This window comes from Xiphophorus maculatus, chromosome 12 (assembly GCF_002775205.1).
Source record: "Xiphophorus maculatus strain JP 163 A chromosome 12, X_maculatus-5.0-male, whole genome shotgun sequence".
Taxonomy (NCBI): domain Eukaryota; kingdom Metazoa; phylum Chordata; class Actinopteri; order Cyprinodontiformes; family Poeciliidae; genus Xiphophorus; species Xiphophorus maculatus.
This window is the reverse complement of record NC_036454.1, coordinates 15,497,776-15,520,272: the sequence shown is the minus strand read 5'-3', so window position 1 is coordinate 15,520,272 and position 22,497 is coordinate 15,497,776. Positions and strand designations below refer to the sequence as shown.

Here is a 22,497-nt window from a genome sequence, read left to right as displayed (position 1 = left end):
AGGGATGTATGGATTTAAGCACATGATGTTGAAAGTAAGCATGTGATAATTTTGTAAGATGTACACAGTGGAGAATGCCTGATGTTTGGTGTTCAGAGCCCTTTAAAAGGGAGGGAGTGCAGAGATGAAAGAAGGAGGACTTTTATTGGTTTATTCCCTCTGACCAGTTTCTAAATATTGGGCTTGCTGAGTCTGTAAATTTGGATTGCTCAATAAAGATGTTTACTTTTTAAGTCTGTCTTACAGAGTCTTTACTAATACATCTCAGAGAGACATATTATAGTCAACTCCCAAATATACTTCAATACATAAGGTTCATAAAAGAAATTTTAATTTCAAAGTAAATTGAAAATTTTGTAAAATACAAAAAGCAGTGTCAAATGATGATTTATTTTGTTAAGTTAAAAAAATATCCAGAACAACCTTGAAGGGTTGTAAGAGTTCAAATAGTGATTCACAAAATACCATCACATCTACCTGCATTAGTTCATCTTGATGACGTCAAGGCAGACGGTTCCTGCATGAAAAGTCTCAAGAGAATGCGACCAAATGCCTCCACAGTGATGTAAAAGACTCATTGCCAGGTATCACAAAGGTTTGATGCTGCTAATGTTTGCTGAGCCAGTTATAAGGATCAGAGGGTCATTACCTTTTTACAGTTCCAGGCTGTTTTAAACAGCTTCATTGCCATAATAAACCAAGTCATCATGTGTATTTACTCTAGCTGTAATGTTCTGATAGTAAAATCTGCTTGATGGCCTAAAACAATTAGGTGTGACAAAAAAAATCAAACACTGAGGAAATCTGTAAGGCAGATTTTTTTTTTTTTTTTGGTACTATACCTGTAGGCTGGATAGTGAGTAGAGAAAAAAAGACAATTTCACAAGCAATCTGTTGCACATTTTCAAATGTCAGTGTGTTGGTGAAACAACCCATCAGCTGCCTAATGAGTCACCATAGGGCCTTTTGCAAGATGGACAAAGTAAGCCCTGCCTATCAGCATGCATCTTATTAACAAGAGTGTTAATCGGTTGGAAGCTTGAACATTTATTTTTACTCTTGTCTCAGCAGCTGTAGGGAGTTTTCACACCTGGAAGAAAGTGGATTAATACTTGGCACAGAAGTGCAAAAACATAAAAACTGCATAAAAATCTGCAAGGATGCAACTTAAAAGCAACAACCAGGACCTAAAATTGAAAAATAATAATAATGCTACCGTATTCAAGGATTTCTAACATTTTGTCACCTTACAACTGCAGACTTAAAAAACAAACAAACAAACAAATATTCATCATCATGCTAAATAAAATCAACTCCACATTCTATGGTTTAAGAGTTTGTCTGCTGTGGACAAAAAGTATTTGAGGCCCTGACTTTTATATGTTTTACCAAATACCAGGAAGGAGAGCATATTACATGAGAAGGTACAATACTATATTTTATGCTTCATTGTCAGCACAAGTCTGAAATGTGTTGTGCATCACAGCACTATTGTATGCAGACATACAGACAGAATGAAAAGTAATCAAATTACAAAAGAAGACATTCTTCACTTGCTCTGAAGGACCTCACGTGTCAAATGAAATATGTTTTGTCTTTTTACAGAACGGTTCAATGTGGATTTTCATTGACAACAGATAGTCAATCATGACTCCTAAGTTTTTATAGAATAGCACCTGATTGAACATCCTATGAAAATGATGTATGGTGTCCTTTAAAATGCCATCTACTCTGCACACACTGGGCTTTGCTTAGATGACCTGCAGATGCGTCAGCGAGACACTAGTGATCTTTTCAGCAGCTCTCACTTTCCTGTTGTGATTGTGCCTCACTATGACTGTGCTGCTGCCACACCAGGATGTGATACAACATGTGAGAATGCATTAGTGTATTGATGTCTTAGTAGAATGCTGTTATGGCTGGGAAGAAATGCTTACATTTTTAAGTCTGTGAAGGAAGTGCAAACGTTGCAGTGGTTATTTCTTTACATTCATGGTGTTTTTCTCATCAATCCGGTGGATCCCCAAAAGCCTGGATTAATCGTGTTGAAATAACAAACTAATTTAGTAATCAATTAGTTGTTAACTGGAATATACAGACTCAAAACATAGGCGGTATAGCTGAAAGAAAAACATACAAGGCAGTAATTAACAGTTTTAGGCAAAAAAAAAAAAAATTCTATTTTAAAAATGATTTTAATGTATATCTCATATTGTATGAAAAAAGATGTGCCATTTTTTGTCAACTTAAGCAATGAATCAGAACAATTGGTAGATTTATTGATTACTAAAATAACCATTTGTTGCAGCTCTATTTAGAAGTAACTCTTCCTTTTTTAATTTTTTGCTCTCTTTGTACAATTGGCAGTAAAACATTCTCACAGACAAGACCTCTGTCACGATGCTTTTTAGTATATTCTCTGTTCTTAATTTTAAGAGTCTCTGAACTTTCCACAATTACACAGTTATTTGTAATTGTGGCCAAAAAAAACTCGATCTTTGTTTTGCCTGTGAAACTCTGTTTTTTTTTCCAGAAGGCATTTGGCTTGTCCATGTGGAAATCTGCAAGTTTCACTCCTGTTTGATTGCATTGATTTTGGAGAAGTAAATAAGTTTCTTGTTGGCAACCTTTTGGCCAATTTATGTAAATCTCTCTTCACTGTCAACAGTGACACTGGTCTTCCAGGATGTTCAGATGTTTGAAACCTGGACGCAGTTGGATAAATGATCTCAAACATACAGTAATTAGTTTTGGAATAAATAAAGCAGAATATTCTACATTTTCTGGAATGAGCCTCCTAAAGCACCAACACCAAAATCTACAAAAAAATAGTGAACTGCTCTTCTGTCAGACTGTCCCAGAACAGCTGTGGCTACATCAGGGGGTGAATGTGTGATCCTCTGGACTAGATAAAGCGCTATACAAGTATAGGCCATTTAATAATAAGAAGCTCCTCAAAGCTCCTCTGATAAATGTATGTAAAACACCTGACCAGAACTACAGTATATTATCAAAGCAGCAAGGCGATTAATTATCAAATACACCTGTAAGTCACTGTATGTAATCCCAATTGTTTTTCATTTTTATGTACATGATGTAAAGCTAAGCATCTCTGACTGAGAATACGTATCCATCTGTAAAATCTGCACTTGCAAAAATCTTTTATTTTGTACTTTAAGATATTTTTGCTAATGTCTAAAATTACAGGATGGATCATTGAAAGCCCTCATGAATGGGGCTTCAATGCACCAAATAGTAGAAAATGGAAGTGTAAAACAGCCAACCCATCGAACGTTGCGTTGCCATGGAAATGTTTTCTTGTTAGGTGGTGACACAGTTTAGGAATATGTACTTGGTTAAGATTTATTACGTAACTGTGGCCCTCTTCTCTTTCTGTGTCTCTCCCCATCGGAGCTTAGATTATTGTTGATGTAGTGACGCAGCCGGGTGGCGAATTGAAATGACAGGTACATAATAAGCATGATGAGGATGATGGAGGTGCAGATAAAGATGGAGGAAGATCTCTAAATGTTCACGTTTCAATAAACTCTCCTCAGTTCCTGGCCCTTCCCCACTGCAGGGGTTGAAGCCCGTCTATAAACCTACAGGGCAACCGTCTCCTCTCTCAACTCTTTTTGGTTCACTGAGTCCTCCCTCTGAGAAAGAAACATAAAGAGATGAAAGGATGAAGGGAGATGGAGTAGGAGGAAGAGGAGGAGTGGGTTTCGACAACAAGAGGAGCGAGGATGCTGGCTGAGCGGGGCAGAGGAGGTGGAGTGGGAAGATAGGTGAACTGCATCAGGAGAGGGAGGAGGAAATAGATGGATGGATGAAGTGAGCAGGAGAGGAGGACAGAAAGTCCATGCAGAGTTCAGTCTTCTCTGAGTTCAGTTTTCCTTGACTAAAAATAGCAGCTCTTCTGGTAACCCACTGCCCAAGGACACGACCATTTGAATAAAAACCTCTATCACTTCACACAGCCCTTATGTACGTGTGTTTGTTCTACTGTAGTTGTGTGTCTCTGTACTTGCTTGTGATGGCATGTGCCCGTGTGTGGGAGGTTTTTTTAAAGAGAAATTCACACAGATATTCGTATTGATAAAAACAGACAGGGAGGGAAGAGACCAGCAGAGAACGGGATAATTGATGGTGATGATAATAGGCTGGTGAAGAGGGGAAGCGCAGGGGACATTCGATGTTTTATTTCAGTGAGCAAATGGCTGTGTTGAGCCACCAATACTACCTCATCGTGTCTTTCTGTCTGTCTTTTAGGGCTGCATATGGGAATTGTTGTCGGGTAAATTAAAGAAGCATTTCAAATGACTCAGAATGGTATCCGGGAACAGAAGTCTAAATCTAGAAATCCATATCTTTAACTTCCTCTGTTTTTGATTTGTTTCTTTGACAAGATTAGTTCTTTCAAGGTGATGAAGTAAGGCTTCATGCAACAGGAGAACTATATCACTGGCATGCAAAGTCCAAACTTCTGACACTTTTACATTACATCCAGTCAAATATTTATGTTTAGAACTGGAACAACACATTCTTATTTGTTGGAGCATCACATTTCTGATCAAGTCTCCTTTCTTTTTCCTCTTAGCACTACTTCCTGATTGTGTTTGGCCACGATGGACAGAAACCTCTGGAGCTGCGGACGGATGAGGAGTGCGAGTGTGATGAATGGGTGGAGGCCATCCAGCAGGCGAGGTACATATAGTGATAACAAATACTTTTGTTGTAAATAGGTGTTAAAATTAAAGTTGTATTCTCTGACCATGTTCCTGGAAAGAGAATATGTTTTCACATCAGGATTTGGTCAAATCTAACTTTAATTAGTAATCATATTTAATTTACCCAAAGCTGGTTTAAAGAAGAGAGATTTAACATAACATGGGACTAAACTTATTTTAGAAGAGTGAGAACCCTCTTATCTGATAATATAGATACTAATAATCAATCTTGTCTTAGACTTTTTCTGTACTGAAACTGGTTTTGATTAAACCAACCAGGTATAAAAAGTACGTTTATTACAGCTGCGGTTACCCGTTGGTTCATTCAGGTTAAGTTTGAGGGAGGAATCTGACTTTCTGAGTTCAGACACTTTTACCTCATATTTACTATTTCCTTAATCAAAGGTTGAACGTTAAGATGCATTTCATTTTGTTTCACAAATGTTTGTTTACGATTACTCTTGAACTCTTAAACATCAGGATCTGGCCAGAGCAAATCCTAGAAATGATTTTATTGGATGAATAATCAATCAGAGCATTTTTCCTTTTCCTTTGATGCCCTGTAAAACAGTTTGGATTGCCTTGTCTATGAATGCTCGATGAATGGATGTACCTTGCCTTTTTTGAAACAATTTACTTCATATGGTTTCTATTAATTATGTGTATGGGTAAGCAAAAGGTAAAAATAAAGTTTTATGTAATTTGTGCAACTCTAACATTTTGTGTAGCTAATTGTAAAATAAGCCAACACAGGCAAGTCAATGTTTATTGACATTTTTCTGAACAGTTTTCTGTGGCAATCTAAAGAATTGCATCGCTTTTTTGCCCCATCAAAGGTTATAGGAAATTTTGTGTATTTATGTTGTCATGTCATAGATTTGCAAGGTTTTGGAAACATTCCTCATCCTTCATTACATATTAACATTATGGCATCACGTGGTTTGTCAAAATTCTGTATTTTTATTCTGAAAGCATGGACGTAGTTCAGTTTGGGACACAGTTTCAGAAGACAAAGCAGCTAATCAAAATGATGAAAATTTATGTTTTTAGGTAGCTAGGGGTGGTGAAGTTTAAACAGTATCAGAATATGAGAGAGGAGTTTAAAGTGACTTATAATATAGTTATTGATGCTAGATATAGGCTGGTCTGAGTATTTAAGAAACTGCTGATGTACTAAATGGATTTGTTACAGACAAGAATGTTTAACAAAAGAGAAAATCTCGGAAGAGTTGCCAGGAATACATTGTTGGTTGCAGTATGGTTCAAGATGTTAGAAACAATCAAATAAAAACAGCTGTTCTGACAAAAGAATGTGGAAAACCATCTTTGAACTGAAAATAATGGGAATCTTGAAGTGGATGGGCTACGGCAGCAGGAACCACACTGAGTGCTGCACTAAGTCTCACCAGATCCTCTGGATTAAAAACATCTCTCCACATATGCAAGTCACCAGCGTCATTGACTTTTAAAACACTAAAATATCCTCAGAGATGCTGACTTTTTTAACTTACAAAAGCCAAGATAGTTTTCTTATCTGTGCCTTGTTGAACCCAGTATCTGCTGTGGTTTTTAGAAGCAGGTAGATTGTTTCAACCACAGAGCATCTCCACTGATCCCATGTCCAGCTGAGTTGGGATTTTTCCCAGAGAAGATACTTAATAAATATTGCCACATAGTTTAGAAGTGGTTTATAATTCTTTCCATATCCTTCGGCAACAGCAACTACCCTACAGTTATTGCTGTTGTTTGTCCTCCTGGGTATGAGCAATAAAGAGTCATAAACCAGTGATAATGTGCTGTGACTACTGCTAGTAGCAGCTGGTTGCTAATTTCCTCTTCAACATTACAGAATGTTTTTAATTTTTCATGCAGCTTCGCCAGTTACATTTTGCTTTTACTGCATCGATACCGCAGCTCTCACATACCATTTACACAAATATAAACTACTGCTTCAGAATCATTTCAAATGTAACTGAAATTTCTCAGAAAAAAAATATTTCACTCATTTGACACTGAACTTGGACTTGGTGCAGGGAGGAGGAGATGTGTGTTTGCTTTTTACTCTAAAGGTTGCAATAATTCTGGAACTTGATGAAGCTGAGATAATTTTTTTACTCTGCCAGTTTTAAAGAGTTTTCATTCCCTATTTGATCATTCCACATTTGAAAAAACTTACTTAGATAACTAAAAGTTCAAAGTGACTGAGACATTTGTCCTTATGAATATGTAAGCTGCTTTTTATAATATAAAATGTTCTTTTTTCACAGCTATTCTGACATAATTATTGAACGAGAAGTGCTGATGCAGAAGTACATCCACCTTGTACAAATTGTGGAGACTGAGAAGGTGGCTGCCAATCAGCTCCGCACTCAGCTGGAGGACCAGGACACAGAAATTGAAAGACTTAAATCCGAGGTAGATAATATGCATTTCTGACTGTAGATGCACATGGCTTTATTCAAAATAATTTAGTTTATGTTTTTTTTTACCTTTGCACCCTCAGTTTTAAACATTTGTCCTTTGAAAAGTCCTTTGTGGATATTTTAAAATTGCAACATTTAAATAAAGACAATTAAAGCATTTTACAAATGGACTTGGACAGCTGATTTAGTGCTTTCCATTAAAACAACTCCTTCAGTCGTTTATTGGATGGTCTTATGTCTCTGCTCTTATTGCACTTCTGACCCTCAAGGCACGTTTCTGCTACAGGAGAGCGATACAAATCATTTTCAATGGAAATCCGGGACCGATAATATTAAAAGGAACACCAAGTACTTTACAGCACTGCAACATTACGAAGCCGTGCATGATCACAGATAAAATCATAGGATAAAAACCTTAGAAGGGCATTTCAACAGGACTCTTGCATAAACATTTTTCCTCTATTTCCCAGTTATATTCTATATTCTGTTACTCACCATCCTGCCCACACAGCATTGTGTTCTCATTTGAACAAATCACAAAGGGTGAAAGCAAAAAGAAAGCATTTGAATAAACCTATATAGTGTACATGTCAGTGTCGGTGTGCTTGCTGTGGGTCGTTTTCTGTTTGTATTCTTGGCAATAAGGGAGTGGGTGCACTCGGTCACTTCTGGGTGTAGGAGGCCCTCCATAAAGATACTTGATTGGCATCCTCACAGACAGCCAACCTCATCGAATGTGTCCTGTTTCTGTGCAGCCGTCGCTGCCTGATAAGTCACACATTTGTGTGAACACATAAAACCCAACAGACCCTCACAACATTGTTAATCAACATTATTCCCCTTCCTTCTTTCCCCCCACACAGATTAACAGGATCCAGTTAGCTGTGCGCATTAATTAGATTTATAACATCATTTTGCTTAGTAAACATAAGTGCTCCCACAATGCTTTAAAATATGCAGTGGAAAACGTCCTTGTGATGCAAATGGCTGGTCAGAAGCTGTAAAGATATTGCTTTTGCCAATTTTAAATAGCTAAGACATTACAAACAGTTGGCAGACAACAAATGAATGAAATGTGTTTAGGACATTGTAATGTTATTGTAATGATTAGGAAAGTCAAACAGAGGCAGACGCAGCCTCATTGTGAGCGATCATTGCAAAGACTACGTTTACTCTGAGCATTGTTGGTTGCCTTTGGGGTTCTACCAAAAGGTCAGCAAACCTTACAGGACATGTTGCTGTAAATTAGGCTTAGAAATTCTGGCTGAAACCCAACAGTCATGCTTTATCTGTTTACAAAAAGCAAAACTAACTATTTGAAAATAGATGAATTGTGGTAACACTCCTGGCTAATGCCATGCACCAATCAGTCATAACTTTATAACCTCCTTTTTAATAGCTTGGTCTCCATTTAAGACGTTTAAAAAGAAAAATGCATTACTAATGTTTTGCCTTGTCAGTGAGAAGTGCATTAAATCAACAAGCATAGGATACACATACACAGCATTTTTAAATAACTAAACATCATTTATGGAGTTGTTTTACAACATCATATCACTTTTATGACTCATGGGGATAAACATATTGTGCAGATTGTCTAAACATTATTTAAATTACAGCAGATTTGATCAGATCTAATTCCTCTGCAGTTAATCAGCCAAATTGAACTTTTATTTTTTGCAAAACAAAAAGGAAGATTTTAAATTAGTTTCCTTACTTTTAATGATGCAAATGCACATCTGCCCCAGACATAACCAGAAAGAACTCCAAAGTTGTTCCTAATGTTACAGGGATTCGTTTGAAATTGCATTCTGCTGCGAATAACGATTGTTCAAAGGGGGTGCTGTTTGTTCAGTGGCCCAGCTGGTAAACTCTCAATAAGTCAAAGCTCTGCTGTCATTTCCAATTTGGTCTCTGCTCATTTGTGTCAGTAATCTCTACTCTAAACACCGAGGCTCGCGTGTGCAATCTTGTCTTTGAGAAGAAACGACGCACTCACTGTATTAAATTTCTCTTTGAGCAACAAGTGTGCCACTGTCTCTGTCTAATGTGTGTTGTTTTGGCGAATCTTATTGACAGGATTCAAGGATGCTGGATGGTAATAAAACAATACTAATGAAAGTTGTTTTGCAATAGAAAACATCTGCATGTTTAATGAAGCTACTCATGAAAAAAGGATTAGAACTTAAGAGCCAAGGTGCAGCTGGTTATTCAACTCATTAAAACATAGTGGTGCATGTCTGTGTGTTTGTTTTCTTCTGTGTGTGTATGCTTTGCATTTATGAATATTTAAACAAACTAGCCAGTGTTACACTCAGGACTTGGCAGACTGGCTCTTCTTTGCTATAATTTGCATGATAACTGGCAAATGGGAAAATAAAGATGAAGTGTAGCTGAAAATGTGTTTGGTTTTATCACTTGAGCTCGACCACATATGTCAGAAGCACATACTGGTAATTGGGTTGAAAGTAGAAACAAACAGGTTAAATAATGTCACACTGGAGTATATAAATCTGTGAAGAGTTTTTTTTAAGTATTGCTGAAAATTTTGCTCTTCTTGTCCAAATGTTAGCCAGAATGTGTTTACTTTTAGCCAGAACGAGCTGTCCTCCATGTTTTTCCCCTGCTCTCTGTTCTGAATGGAGGCTTTCAGTGATGAGGAAGTCTGATTGGTATCTGCTATAAACGCACCAACGATTCTTTGAGCACACTCTGAACTAAAAATATTCAGGGAATCAGTTGGAAGCAAAAGTGGGGCATCCTAATTTTGTTAATTACATAATACTCTGAAATCCTATTTTAATAAATATCCGTGTTAATAAATAATGAAAGGGATTTGTTATGCATCTGCTGTTTTACGTGACAATAATTTCTGAATCTGACCTGAAATCTCTTTTCTTAAAAGATTGTAGCTTTGAACAAAACTAAGGAGCGGATGCGGCCTTATCACGTCTACCATGAGAACGAAGACCCAGATATCAAAAAGATCAAAAAGGTAAACATTATTACAATCACCTTTATTTCTTATTTCTCATATGTGCATTTACCTTTAAGCTTTTCCTTCCACAGGTTCAGAGTTTCATGCGGGGCTGGCTGTGTCGCAGGAAGTGGAAAATTATTGTCCAGGACTACATTTGCTCTCCGCATGCTGAGAGCATGAGGAAGAGGAACCAGATTGTCTTCAATATGGTGGAGGCAGAGACAGAGTATGTAAATACATCATGCCTCGAGCAACATCACAATCTGCATCTAAATGGTCATGGTTAACTTCCTATGGAAATAGCCTGATAACAGTTTGGTGGCTCTGTAAATGTAATTTTACTTTAGATTTAATTTTACACATTTGAATTAGTCAAATTAGCAGAAGGAGTGCTACATAGAGATCACAGAGTTCTCAAGGTGGTTATTATACGGACTAATTTTGGTTAATATTATAAAACAATATCTGGTGCCAGATAAAAGTTGAGATTAAGACTTTCTACTTGGAGTGCTCTTTATTAAAGAAAGAAAAGCGAAAGAAGAAAAAAACATGTTTTAATTTTAATAATATTGAAAACGCAATTAAAGATTAACAAAAAAAAACCTTTTGGTTGGTCATGCAACATTTTGCATGAGAAACTTTAGCTTCACGTATCATTTACATATTTTACGGCTTCATTGTTTAAAATTGTTCAGTGGTATATTATTCATTTTTATTTGTGGTTGAACATATATTTTGCACTAAGATAGTGGCTGATCTGGTGACTGTTTTGCAGATGAAGCTCTATGAATGATCTCTCATGATATCTAGGATGACAACTGACTGGATTTTTATGGGCAATACTAAAACTAGACCTGACAAAATGCATCGGCTTCAGATTGTCAGATTGACCAGAAGGCATCCGTTCTCCATCTGTTCCTGTCCTTTTCTGACTCTCCCTTCACTTTGAAACTAGTTAACTCTGAACTAATCACAACTTTAAAAATATGTCAAAATTATTTTCCAATCTTTATGCTCCAAAGTGAACATTCTTCAAAAAATAACAAAAAAACAAAAACAACCTAACTTTTGTCCTGTTTCAAACTTTTTAAAATTCCACTAAACCATTAAAATGATGGCCATACGTTTTAAATCCTTCCTGATCCAACTCTGACCTAAATGTGTCAATAGTTTCTGAACACCTCAGGCTCTCAGGAACCTGTTTTGATAACACAAAAACTAGATGCTGCTTTTCCTTGTTTAGTTCAGGTCATGAAAATAAAAAATCTTGAAGTCTCTGATGACCTGAGAAACACAGATTGTCCTTTCCAGATCAACAGCTCGGAAATGTTGTAGGTACTGTAGGGTCAAGACCATTCAGTGCCTTATAAATACAGCTACAAGACTTTAAAATGTATTGTTTTGCAAACTGGGAGCCAATGATTTAAGCTCTATTATATAATTCATTTTTCCAGCGTTGGTAAAGATTGTGGCAGCATCATTTTAAATAAACTGCAGTTAATGTGAAGTTAATATGAGCTGGCGCTTTTTTAAATTGTTGCTTACATCTGATACCAAACATTTTAACTGATGTAATACTTTATAATTATTGGTGCTCTTGGTAAAGATGTGTAGCAAGCTTTCCGATTCATTATTTTGTTATAGAGACTTGTTGACCTCAAGATCAAAAATCAAATCAAAATTAAAGTTTATTTGTAGCACCTTTGTTTTGGAAAAATAAACCGTGGGTCCCTGTTAGAGCCGGATGTCTTGAAGAATCAAGTTATAGCAATATTATTGTAGAATATTATGATCGCAATACTAGTTACAATAAATAATTTCTTGTTTTAAATTATTTTTTCTATCCTAGCAGAGCTTATTCAGTTGAGCATCTTCAGTCTAAAAATATCAAATGTAATTTTAAAAGTAAGAATCAAACCTTTACAACACATCTGAGAGCTCTTGTTGGAGCTGGTCAAGTTCATTTTAAATGATATGTTTATGTTTCTCTTCTGCCATATTTAAAAGCTAAGCTGATTAAAGTTGCATTTATGCAAACTTATGTAAATGATGACTTCCAATTGTTATAAAAGCCTTTGTACTTGTTTTTTGTTTCAGACTGTGTAGTGCACAGTTTTACATTGTGCACTACAGTACAATCCTGTTAAAATCTTACAGCAAACTGCTACCTGTCACAATACCACACATGGGTAGGCCTGTCGCGATAAACGATAAACCAATTAATCGTACGATAAATTAAAACTACCGACGTCATTTTAATTATCGGCATTATCGTCTCTTCCGGCCTTTTTCTCTTTCTGTTAATGACACTGAATGAAAAAAAGCTCAACTCCAAGCTCTCCACTGACCCCCCCTTCCTCATTTCCTTAGTTTAATGCCCAGCGCACACGACACGATCTTAGAGCTGTCGGCCGATTGTCGGCCCATTTTCAAAACCTGACAGATCACACATTAGCCAACAGAAATCCTAGGTATGACGGTTCGATCGGGTTCGGTCCTGCCGTGTGGTGTCCAACAATGGGCACAAAATAATGGCTACAAGTCCAGTGAACTGATTTTAAAACCAGGCATTAATCAATGCTTTACTACAATCTACCTGCAATGCATGTGGCTAGTGTCAGCGTAAAGTCCTGACTGAATGAAAATCATTAGAACCTGTTTAGTCACGTTAACGAAGAACAGCTGAAAAGTTACCGGTTTCGCTCCAACTCCTCCCCTTGTCATTTCTATATTCTTTGCATGTTGAATAAACATTAATGTTGTTTCCTCATATCATCTCCAATGTCCGCTGGACTTGCTCCGTGTCAGCTGTTTGGGATTCCCCTCCGTAATTTCCCCTCAGAAAGAATCCACGCTTTCTCATTGGCTACCTGTCACATTCAACAGGCTGCGTTAAGATCCCAGTCAGAGAAAATCCCTGATTTAGATCAGAGCGGCAACGATGATCTACCGTAACACACCACACAATCTTAGGAAGACCAACGTTTTAAGATTGTTGTAAGGGGAAAAATAGGAGCAAAAAATTGTGTAGTGTGAATTATTGCATCAGGTAGTCGATGTGCCCATCTTCTCTATTTAAATCTAATTATTACTGAAGGGCAACATAATATACAGACTTCATAATCTGCCCTCTTTTGGTTGAATGCAGTATTTATTTACACTTTGGCTTTATGTTGTTTAGTTTTTATTCAAGTACATTTTTATTAATAAGACTGAGAATCCATTTTATTTTTGTTTTTGGTTGTTTTGTTGATTTTGTTTACCAGTTCCAGTGTTTAGTGTTCTTTTGAAAATAAAGTGTATCTAACTTTGGCAGGAAATCGCATGGATTATTACGGTCATTATTATGGTCATATCTGTTGAGATTTTTTGCCATTCACTATGATTCTGGAGATAATGTCTAAGTTGCAAGTATCTGTAAAAATCAGTTTTTTGTGGATTAAATTCCCTTTGGATTTGTTCAAAAGATTTCATTATTGATCCATTAAAAAGCTGTGCTATAAATACCAGTCCCCCTCTTGTCCATCTCTCAAACCCTGTATCCATAGTAGCTGGGGTAAAATCTGGAATCTTTGCTATTTTTACAATTTTTGATATAGAGTCAGGGAAATTAAATTTCTTTTTTACTCTTGACCAAATGTTAATCGTTTCCTTAATCCAGCAATTTTCAATTTTGAGATTTCTTTGAACCCTCCTTGTTGTAAAGGGCAGTGACTCTAGGGACAGATTTGGGCAGGCTCTTTGCTCCATATATACCCATATTGTCTCTTGATCCTTTGCTAACCATAGAGCTATGGCTCTCAGTTGAGCAGCTAAATAATAATTCTTTAATTCCGGTAAACCTAACCCTCCATTACTCTTTGAGGACTGAAGTATTTTAAATTTGATTCTTGCCTTTTTATTTGCCATACAAACCTTGATATTCTTTTATCCATCTCTTTAAAAAAGGAGTTAGGAATGGAAACTGGGAGTGACTGGAATACAAACAGTAGTCTTGGTAATACATTCATTCTGACTGTTTCTACCCTCCCCCTGAGGGTCAGTGGTAGAATCTCCCATCTTTCTAGGTCTTTTATAATTTCCTTCTTCAGTTTCTCATAATTTGCTTTGAATAATTGTGAAGTTCGAGGTCTGATAATTATGCCCAAGTATCTAAATCCTTTATCGGTCCATTTGAACTTTACTTTATCTCTTAGCTGTGCTGAGCATTCCCCTGATACCATCATTGCTACTGATTTACTTTCGTTACTCGCATACCCAGAGATATTCCCATATTCTTTAAGGCTTTCTAGTAAAGCTGGTACTGACCGGAGTGGTTCTGTTAGGAGTACTAATAGATCGTCGGCAAACAGTGATATTTTATGTTCCACCCCTCCCTCGTCTCTTATTCCCTGGATTTGTTTATTCTGTCTTATTGCTTCTGCCATCGGTTCAATATTAACCGCGAATAGTAGAGGGCTTAGACAGTCCCCCTGTCTAACTCCTCTCTTGAGATCAAAAAATTCTGAACAGTACCCATTAATTCGAATTCGGGATTTTGGATTTTTATAGATTACTTTCACCCATTCAACAAATTGCTGTGAAAATCCAAATCTCAATAATGTCTGGTATAGAAAACTCCATTTTACCCTGTCAAAAGCCTTTTGGGCATCTAAACTAATTAAAAGGGAGGATAATGATTTAAATTTTGTATATGACATTACATTTAATATTCTTCTAATATTGTTTGCTCCCTGCCTCCCCAGAATAAATTGCATTTGGTCTGGTTTAATCAATTTAGCTATATATTTTTGCATTCTTTTTGCCATTATACTTGTTAGTATTTTTAAATCGTTGCATAATAAGCTCATGGGTCTGTAGCCTTCACACATAGTTGGGTCTTTACCTTCTTTATAGATTACCGATATAATGGCTTCAGACCGTGATTTAGGGGGGTCCCCCTCTGTTAGTGCATAGTTGAATACCTTACATATTGCTGGCGTTAGTTCTTGGCTAAATGTTTTGTAGAATTGCCCTGGTAGTCCATCTGTCCCCGGAGGTTTGTTGTTTTTGAGGTTTTTAATAACATTCATAATTTCCTGTGAAGTTATAGGTCGGGTCATTTCCAGCGACTCTTCTTCTGACAAAGTTGGGAGATTAATCTTTTTGAAAAAAGAGGATGTTACATCTTCCTGAGTGTTTTTGTCCGTATTATCATATAGTTTTTTATAGTATTCTGCGAATGTTTCAGCTATTTCTTTGGGTTGTGTTTTAGTCTGCATTGTTGAGGGGTGTTTTATTTTGGGGACGTGTCTATTTATTTGGGCTTTCCTAAGTTGAAATGCAAAAAGGCGACTCGCCCTATTGCCCGACTCAGAGGTCAGTCCTGACTCGGAGGCCGGTCCCAACTCGGCCGCGAGTCAGAGGCCGGTCCCGAGTCAGAGGCCGGACCAGAGTCAGAGGCCGGACCCGAGTTAGGGGCCGGACCGGACTCAGAGGCCGGTCCCGACTCAGAGGCCGGTCCCGAGTCAGAGGCTGGACCCGAGTCAGAGGCCGGTCCCGAGTCAGGGGCCGGTCCCGAGTCAGAGGCCGGTCCCGAGTCAGAGGCCGGTCCCGAGTCAGAGGCCGGTCCCGACTCAGAGGCCGGTCCCGAGTCTGAGGCCGGACCCGAGTCTGGGGCCGGACCGGACTCAGAGGCCGGACCCGAGTCAGAGGCCGGTCCCGAGTCAGAGGCCGGACCCGAATCAGGGGCCGGACCGGACTCAGAGGCCGGCCCCGAGTCAGAGGCCGGCCCCGAGTCAGAGGCCGGTCCCGAGTCAGAGGCCGGTCCCGACTCAGAGGCCGGACAGGACTCAGGGGCCGGTCCCGACTCAGAGGCCGGACAGGACTCAGGGGCCGGTCCCGACTCAGAGGCCGGACAGGACTCAGGGGCCGGTCCCGACTCAGAGGCCGGTCCCGAGTCAGAGGCTGGACCCGAGTCAGAGGCCGGTCCCGAGTCAGGGGCCGGTCCCGAGTCAGAGGCCGGTCCCGAGTCAGAGGCCGGTCCCGAGTCAGAGGCCGGTCCCGACTCAGAGGCCGGACCCGAGTCTGAGGCCGGACCCGAGTCTGGGGCCGGACCGGACTCAGAGGCCGGACCCGAGTCAGAGGCCGGTCCCGAGTCAGAGGCCGGACCCGAATCAGGGGCCGGACCGGACTCAGAGGCCGGCCCCGAGTCAGAGGCCGGCCCCGAGTCAGAGGCCGGTCCCGAGTCAGAGGCCGGTCCCGACTCAGAGGCCGGACAGGACTCAGGGGCCGGTCCCGACTCAGAGGCCGGACAGGACTCAGGGGCCGGTCCCGACTCAGAGGCCGGACAGGACTCAGGGGCCGGTCCCGACTCAGAGGCCGGACAGGACTCAGGGGCCGGTCCCGACTCAGAGGCCGGCCCCAAGTCAGAGGCTGGTCCCGAGTCAGAGGCCAGCCCCGACTCAGAGGCCGGTCCCGAGCCAGGGGCTGGACCGGACTCAGAGGCCGGTCCCGAGTCAGAGGCCGGCCCCGACTCAGAGGCCGGTCCCGAGTCAGAGGCCGGTCCCGAGTCAGAGGCCGGACCCGAGTTAGGGGCCGGACCGGACTCAGAGGCCGGTTCCGAGTCAGAGGCTGGTACCGAGTCAGAGGCTGGTCCCGAGTCAGAGGCCGGTACCGAGTCAGCGGCAGGGCGAGGCTCAACATGTGGTCCATTGTTAAAATCATCTTGACTTTCTTCTAAATCTTCTCCACAGCAGATTGCCTGTTCAAACCACTTCCACGCCTTTCTAATATAACTTTTCTTAAAATGAATTTTTCTTGGACGTGCCAGGGTTCTTCGGAAACATTCGGTTAGTTTATAAATGACCAGCGGGTTTTCGCTTTTTATCATTTTAAATAATAACTCTTGTACTACATCATCATTTCCGCTCAGAAGTTGAAAGATATCCTGGCCGAGTTTTGTCTCCATGTCCTCAAAAAATATAAAATCTATATCTTTTACCGCTTCCCACAGTTTTGGACCAAGCTTCTTGTGGACGGGGTCGGTGTCCTTCATTTTATAAGCGCCATAACTTGATCTGTAACTTGATATATAAATTAGTCTCCAAAATATTCTTTCCACCATATTTTTTCTTTGAGCTTCGGTTCCCCGTTTAAATCCCATTTCATTTGCGTCCTTTAAAAACTGCTCTGGATCCATATCTGCCTGAGTGTAAGACTCACTCAGGCAATTTTCATCACTGTACAAATCTTCATTGGGAAAAAATGTCCTCCTGATCTTCTTTTTTGTAGTCGTAAACATTTTCTTTTTAGGAACCGGATCCTCCAAGTGGCGTTTGAATTTTCTTACAATAAATGCATGTCCTTCTGGGTAGTCTAGTAGTGCAATTAAATTAAGACCTGAAGCATAGTGGAACGCGTCCCTCGCAATGCTTTGAAAAATTCGTTCGCTCAGTTCTTCTGCTACATCTGAAAGTACGTCCACGTTTATTTCACCTGTTTTCCTCACCAGTAAGGCCAAAAGTTTTTTGTGCTGTTCTACAAAGATTTCTCTGACGAGATGGATGGTGGGGCCGTCTGCCACTTTCTCTATTATTTTCCAAAGAAGCTCGCTGAGAAATTTCTTCTTCCTATAGTCTGGGGTGGTTTGTCCAGGATGAACTTTGTTAGAACACGTCTTTCTGAGTTTGCTCCAAAAGGAGACCTTGGGTCTCACATAAACGTCGCTTTCGTTGCTCATCTTTATTCCGTCAGCTAAAGTCTCCAAATGAATTTTGTGTTGACTGACCGGAGACTCAACTGATCAGTTGGTGATGTCATGGACTATGACATCACAGAGGCATCCTTAGAAGGGCCTCCTGGCACTGACATCATTTGAAATCAGGCTGATGACATCATTGTCAGCAGCATGGCAACTGTTGCTGGGGTACTAATAGCTCACAGTGAGCATGCGCTATGAAAATAAATAATCTGTGGGCACTAAATACATTATTCCCACAAGTCTGAACTGGAAGTGACCTGCGCAGCTTCGCCAGAACAGGTTGGGCCAGGGAACCATTGGTCCCTCCACTTTACCCCCCTACACATTTTTATTAGTGTGAATGCTGTAGGCATTCATTCACACTATTGAGTTCCACTTTCCTGGTTGCTCCGTAAATTTCGCCTCGCTTCTTCTCCTGCATACTTTGTGCTATTTTCACCATTCAACTTTTATACTACTAAGCTTGCTCTCCTAATGCCGGCTATATCTCTTGACTCCTCCCTTCCTCATTTCCTTAGTGTAAAGCCCAGCGCACACGACACGATCTGAGAGCTGTCGGCCGATTGTCGGCCCATTTTCAAAACCTGACAGATCACACATTAGCCGACAGAAATCCTAGGTATAACGGTTCGATCGGGTTCGGTCCTGCCGTGTGGTGTCCAACAATGGGCACAAAATAATGGCTACAAGTTCAGTGAACTAATTTTAAAACCAGGTATTAATCAATGCTTTACTACAATCTACCTGCAATGCATGTGGCTAGTGTCAGCGTAAAGTCCTGACTGAATGAAAATCATCAGAACCTATTTACTTCACGTTAACGAAGAACAGCTGAAAAGTTACCGGTTTCGCTCCAACTCCTCCCCTTGTCATTTCTATATTCTTTGCATGTTGAATAAACATTAATGTTGTTTCCTCATATCATCTCCAATGTCCTGCTGGATTTCGGGTTGCGCAGTGTCAGCTGTTTGGGATTCCCCTCCGTAATTTCCCCTCAGAAAACACAGAGGAGAATCCGCGCTTTCTGATTGGCTACCTGTCACATTCAACAGGCTGCGTTAAGATCCCAGTGGAGAAAAATCCCTGATTTAGATCAGAGCGGCAATGATGATCTACCGTAACACACCACACAATCTTAGAAAGACCAACATCTAAGATTGTTGTAAGGGGAAAAATAGGAGCAAAAAATCATGTAGTGTGAATTATTGCATCAGGTAGTCGATGTGCCCATCTTCTCTATTTAAATCTAATTATTACTGAAGGGCAACATAATATACACACTTCATAATCTGCAGTCTTTTGGTTGAATGCAGTATTTATTTACACTTTGGCTTTATGTTTAGTTTTTTTTCCAGTACATTTTTTATTAATGAGACTGAGAATCCATATTATTTTTGTTTTTGGTTGTTTTGTTTATTTTGTTTACCAGTTCCAGTGTTTAGTGTTCTTTTGAAAATAAAGTGTATCTAACTTTGGCAAGAAATCGCATGGATTACTACATCATTTTCAGTGTAAAAAGGTCTTCAAACAATATTATCGTTTATTGCAATAATTTTTGAGACAATTAATCGTTCAGCAAAATTTGCTATCGTGACAGGCCTACACATGGGTGTTACATTTGCGCTATGATTTTTATTGACAATCTGCAAAGGTTCTTTGGAAACATGTGTGGTTTCTGTGCGTTCACCATCTGTTTTAGGCTCGCTTTGAAGGAAGGCACCATTAAAATTAATCAAATTATCAACAGGATGAAATGATCCAGATGACAGGAGTTGCCTGAACATATAGCACAGGGTGCATATCTTAGCATTTGCAGTAAGAAGGACACAAAAGCAAAAATCAGTTTTTCACTGATTACAGCAAGACTCTGAACCCTGAATCAGTTTGCACGGCACAATTGTAAAATCAGATCTTAAACCACATAACCCTTTCTTCTCCTTAACTGTGATGCATTAAGCAATTCATCACATGATAAATTTAAATGAGCTTCGTAATTTTCATTCTGATATATTTTTGAAGGGTTATTTTGTTTACATATACATCATAATCCATTTTATTTATGATTTCTGTTGTCTGTTGGTGTTTATTTCCATTTTAATTATTCTTTTTATTGTATTTTATTTTGGATATTTAAAATGTTTTCCAGCTCCACTGTGGACAGTTCATTTCAGCAGAGAATGCAAAATGTAATAGCAAAATTTGTTATGGCAGGCTATGGTGGCTAATGTCAAACTGGGACCTACTTCAGTCCCAGTCTGTTTGCACAATTTGGAAGTGTGTGCGCATTACCACATCTGAAAGCCCTTTCCCACAGGATGCACATTGCATGCCACTCTTTATTTGCAGTATGGGTACCCCTATATTAGGATATCTTGTAGAACAACCAACCTTTCATAATTTTTTTACCTATGTGTGTGTGTGTGTATGCGTGTGTGTATGACAGGTATGTCCACCAGCTCTACATCCTGGTCAACTGTTTCCTCAGACCTCTGAGAATGGCCGCCAGTTCAAAGAAACCTCCCATCAGCCATGATGATGTGAGCAGCATCTTCCTCAACAGGTGTGTTGCTGTATGTTTGAATGTGTCTTTTTATTACTTTTAAAAAAATAAAACCAAAAACTCTTCTCTGCTTTTCCATAAATCTCCCTAAAGTCGACACTATTAATGTGTTTTCAATATGCTCCCAGTGAGACCATTATGTTCCTCCATGAGATTTTCCATCAAGGCTTGAAAGCGAGGATCGCCAACTGGCCAACTCTGGTGCTGGGTGAGCTGTCACTCGCCTTCACACACAGAGCAGAGCACACAAACACAATCCATAACCACGCTCGCTGAAGGCATGAAGGTCGGCTTTTTAGCGATTCTCCGCTTCAATATTTCCTATTCACACCAGACGTCACTATTAATGTCACTTAGTCCTATCCACAAAAACCCCGGCGTTCCTATCTCAGTCTGCACTGAGCAGACTCATTGTCTTCACAGACAATAACTATCCAGACCAGAAGCTTCTCAACCCCTAACCCCCCCCCCCCCCCCCCCCCCCCCCCTCCCCCCCTGAGCAGATAAGCATCACCCTGGAGACAGGCGGCTGACAGATGTGGCAGCAAATTACTGGTGACAAATTATAACATAGAGGAAAGCGCTGATTAAACTTGCCGACCTGATGTGACTCTTCTTTTCAAGCAGAATCTAGATGTAGACATTTTATCACCGACATCTTTCATATCAATTACTGCTGTAGAAAACATGTTTGAGATCCCCTCATTATGCAGCCAGTCCTTTTATCACCAAAAAGAACTGTGCAGTTTTTATGTTTCATCTATTTCTTTTTTTCCTTCTCAGGTCATGAATACATTTTAAGAAGGGAAAACATGTTGCAGACTGTGGTTACTATATTTATTAAATAGACTTTATTAAGAATTGGAGGGGCTGAATGTCTGATCTCTTTTGAACAGCTTTGATCTGCTAATACTGATTTTAGCCCATTTCTGTTTCAATTTAGTAAAAAGCTCATTTTTGTGAGCAAGTGTTATTTATTTATTTATTTCAGGAAAAATGTGATGTCACACCCTATGTTTGAGAGAGGTTTCACAGTTATTTTAAAACAAAAAGAAAATGGTAAGAGATTTTAATCATAAACAATCTTTAGCAAACTATAAAAGCAATTACCATCTTGTGTGGCTAGCATTACTAAAGCAATCTCTATATTCTAGAAAATGCATATGTGTACCATAACCTTTAGATTTGCAAAAGGTTAGTAACATAAAATGTAATATTTTCCATGGTAGACATTGATTGAAAGCTCAAAGTATAGAAAAAAGCAACTTTGCTTTAATACATTTAGTCTTCCTGTTATCTGCTGAAAGTGTTGCTCTTTCTCACTATCATGCAGCCTAAATGAAACCCTTAGAAAATTAAATGGTTTGTGAAACTGTCCAACTTTGTTAGCTTGACCAGGGAGTGCTCAGTCCAGCATGCTCACCATTCAGGAGAAAAATATTATTTTTGGAGTTTTCAACTCTCCAGTCATTGGTTTGGGCTGATTAAGGTGAAAAGTATGAATTTCTAATCACCAGACAATTTCTCAGTGCATCGTTAAGCTTCATAAATGATGTACTGCATGTACTCTAGTAAGCAAATTAAAATTTCAGTGTATCTAATAAAACATTTGGACTCTGCTGCTCCTACTGAAAAAATACCCAGGGGACATTTTCTTCTACTCATAGTCTAATTTATCCATTTATAGCTGAATTAAATAAAAAATAATGCCTGGAAATCTTTTGCTTTTATGTTTATATTTTTATATTTTATCGGACTGAGCACACAAACTTTAAACACTGAAAAAAATTAACAGTAATTAAACTAAATATGTGAAACATGAATCCTTGCAACTTGTGGAGGAGCTGCCTAGTTCCTCCTAGTCATTGGACAGAAAAAGTGCAACTGAATAAATATTTATAAATATATGAATTGTTGCCGTTATTACCAATAAAACTGTGGAAAACATCCTACTGACAGTGAGACAGATATTGTCCTAAAAAACAATGGAGGGAAAAAAATATATGTTTTTTTTTGTCACAATTTGGAGGTACTGACTGCATGTGCATTTACATTGCATGTTT

General features: G+C 39.2%; 1 protein-coding gene across 2 annotated transcripts in view; it reads left to right on the top strand.

Moving 5' to 3' along the window:
• LOC102228089 (ras-specific guanine nucleotide-releasing factor 2) overlaps positions 1 to 22,497 on the top strand; it is a 62,620-nt gene that overhangs the window by 17,545 nt on the left and 22,578 nt on the right. For both annotated transcript variants that reach the window (XM_023344022.1, XM_005794947.2), the window contains exons 2-7: positions 4,601 to 4,707; positions 6,998 to 7,145; positions 10,059 to 10,148; positions 10,223 to 10,359; positions 20,318 to 20,434; positions 20,563 to 20,642. In XM_023344022.1, coding sequence (XP_023199790.1) covers positions 4,601 to 4,707; positions 6,998 to 7,145; positions 10,059 to 10,148; positions 10,223 to 10,359; positions 20,318 to 20,434; positions 20,563 to 20,642 — 679 coding nt within the window. The remainder of the gene's footprint in view (positions 1 to 4,600; positions 4,708 to 6,997; positions 7,146 to 10,058; positions 10,149 to 10,222; positions 10,360 to 20,317; positions 20,435 to 20,562; positions 20,643 to 22,497) is intronic.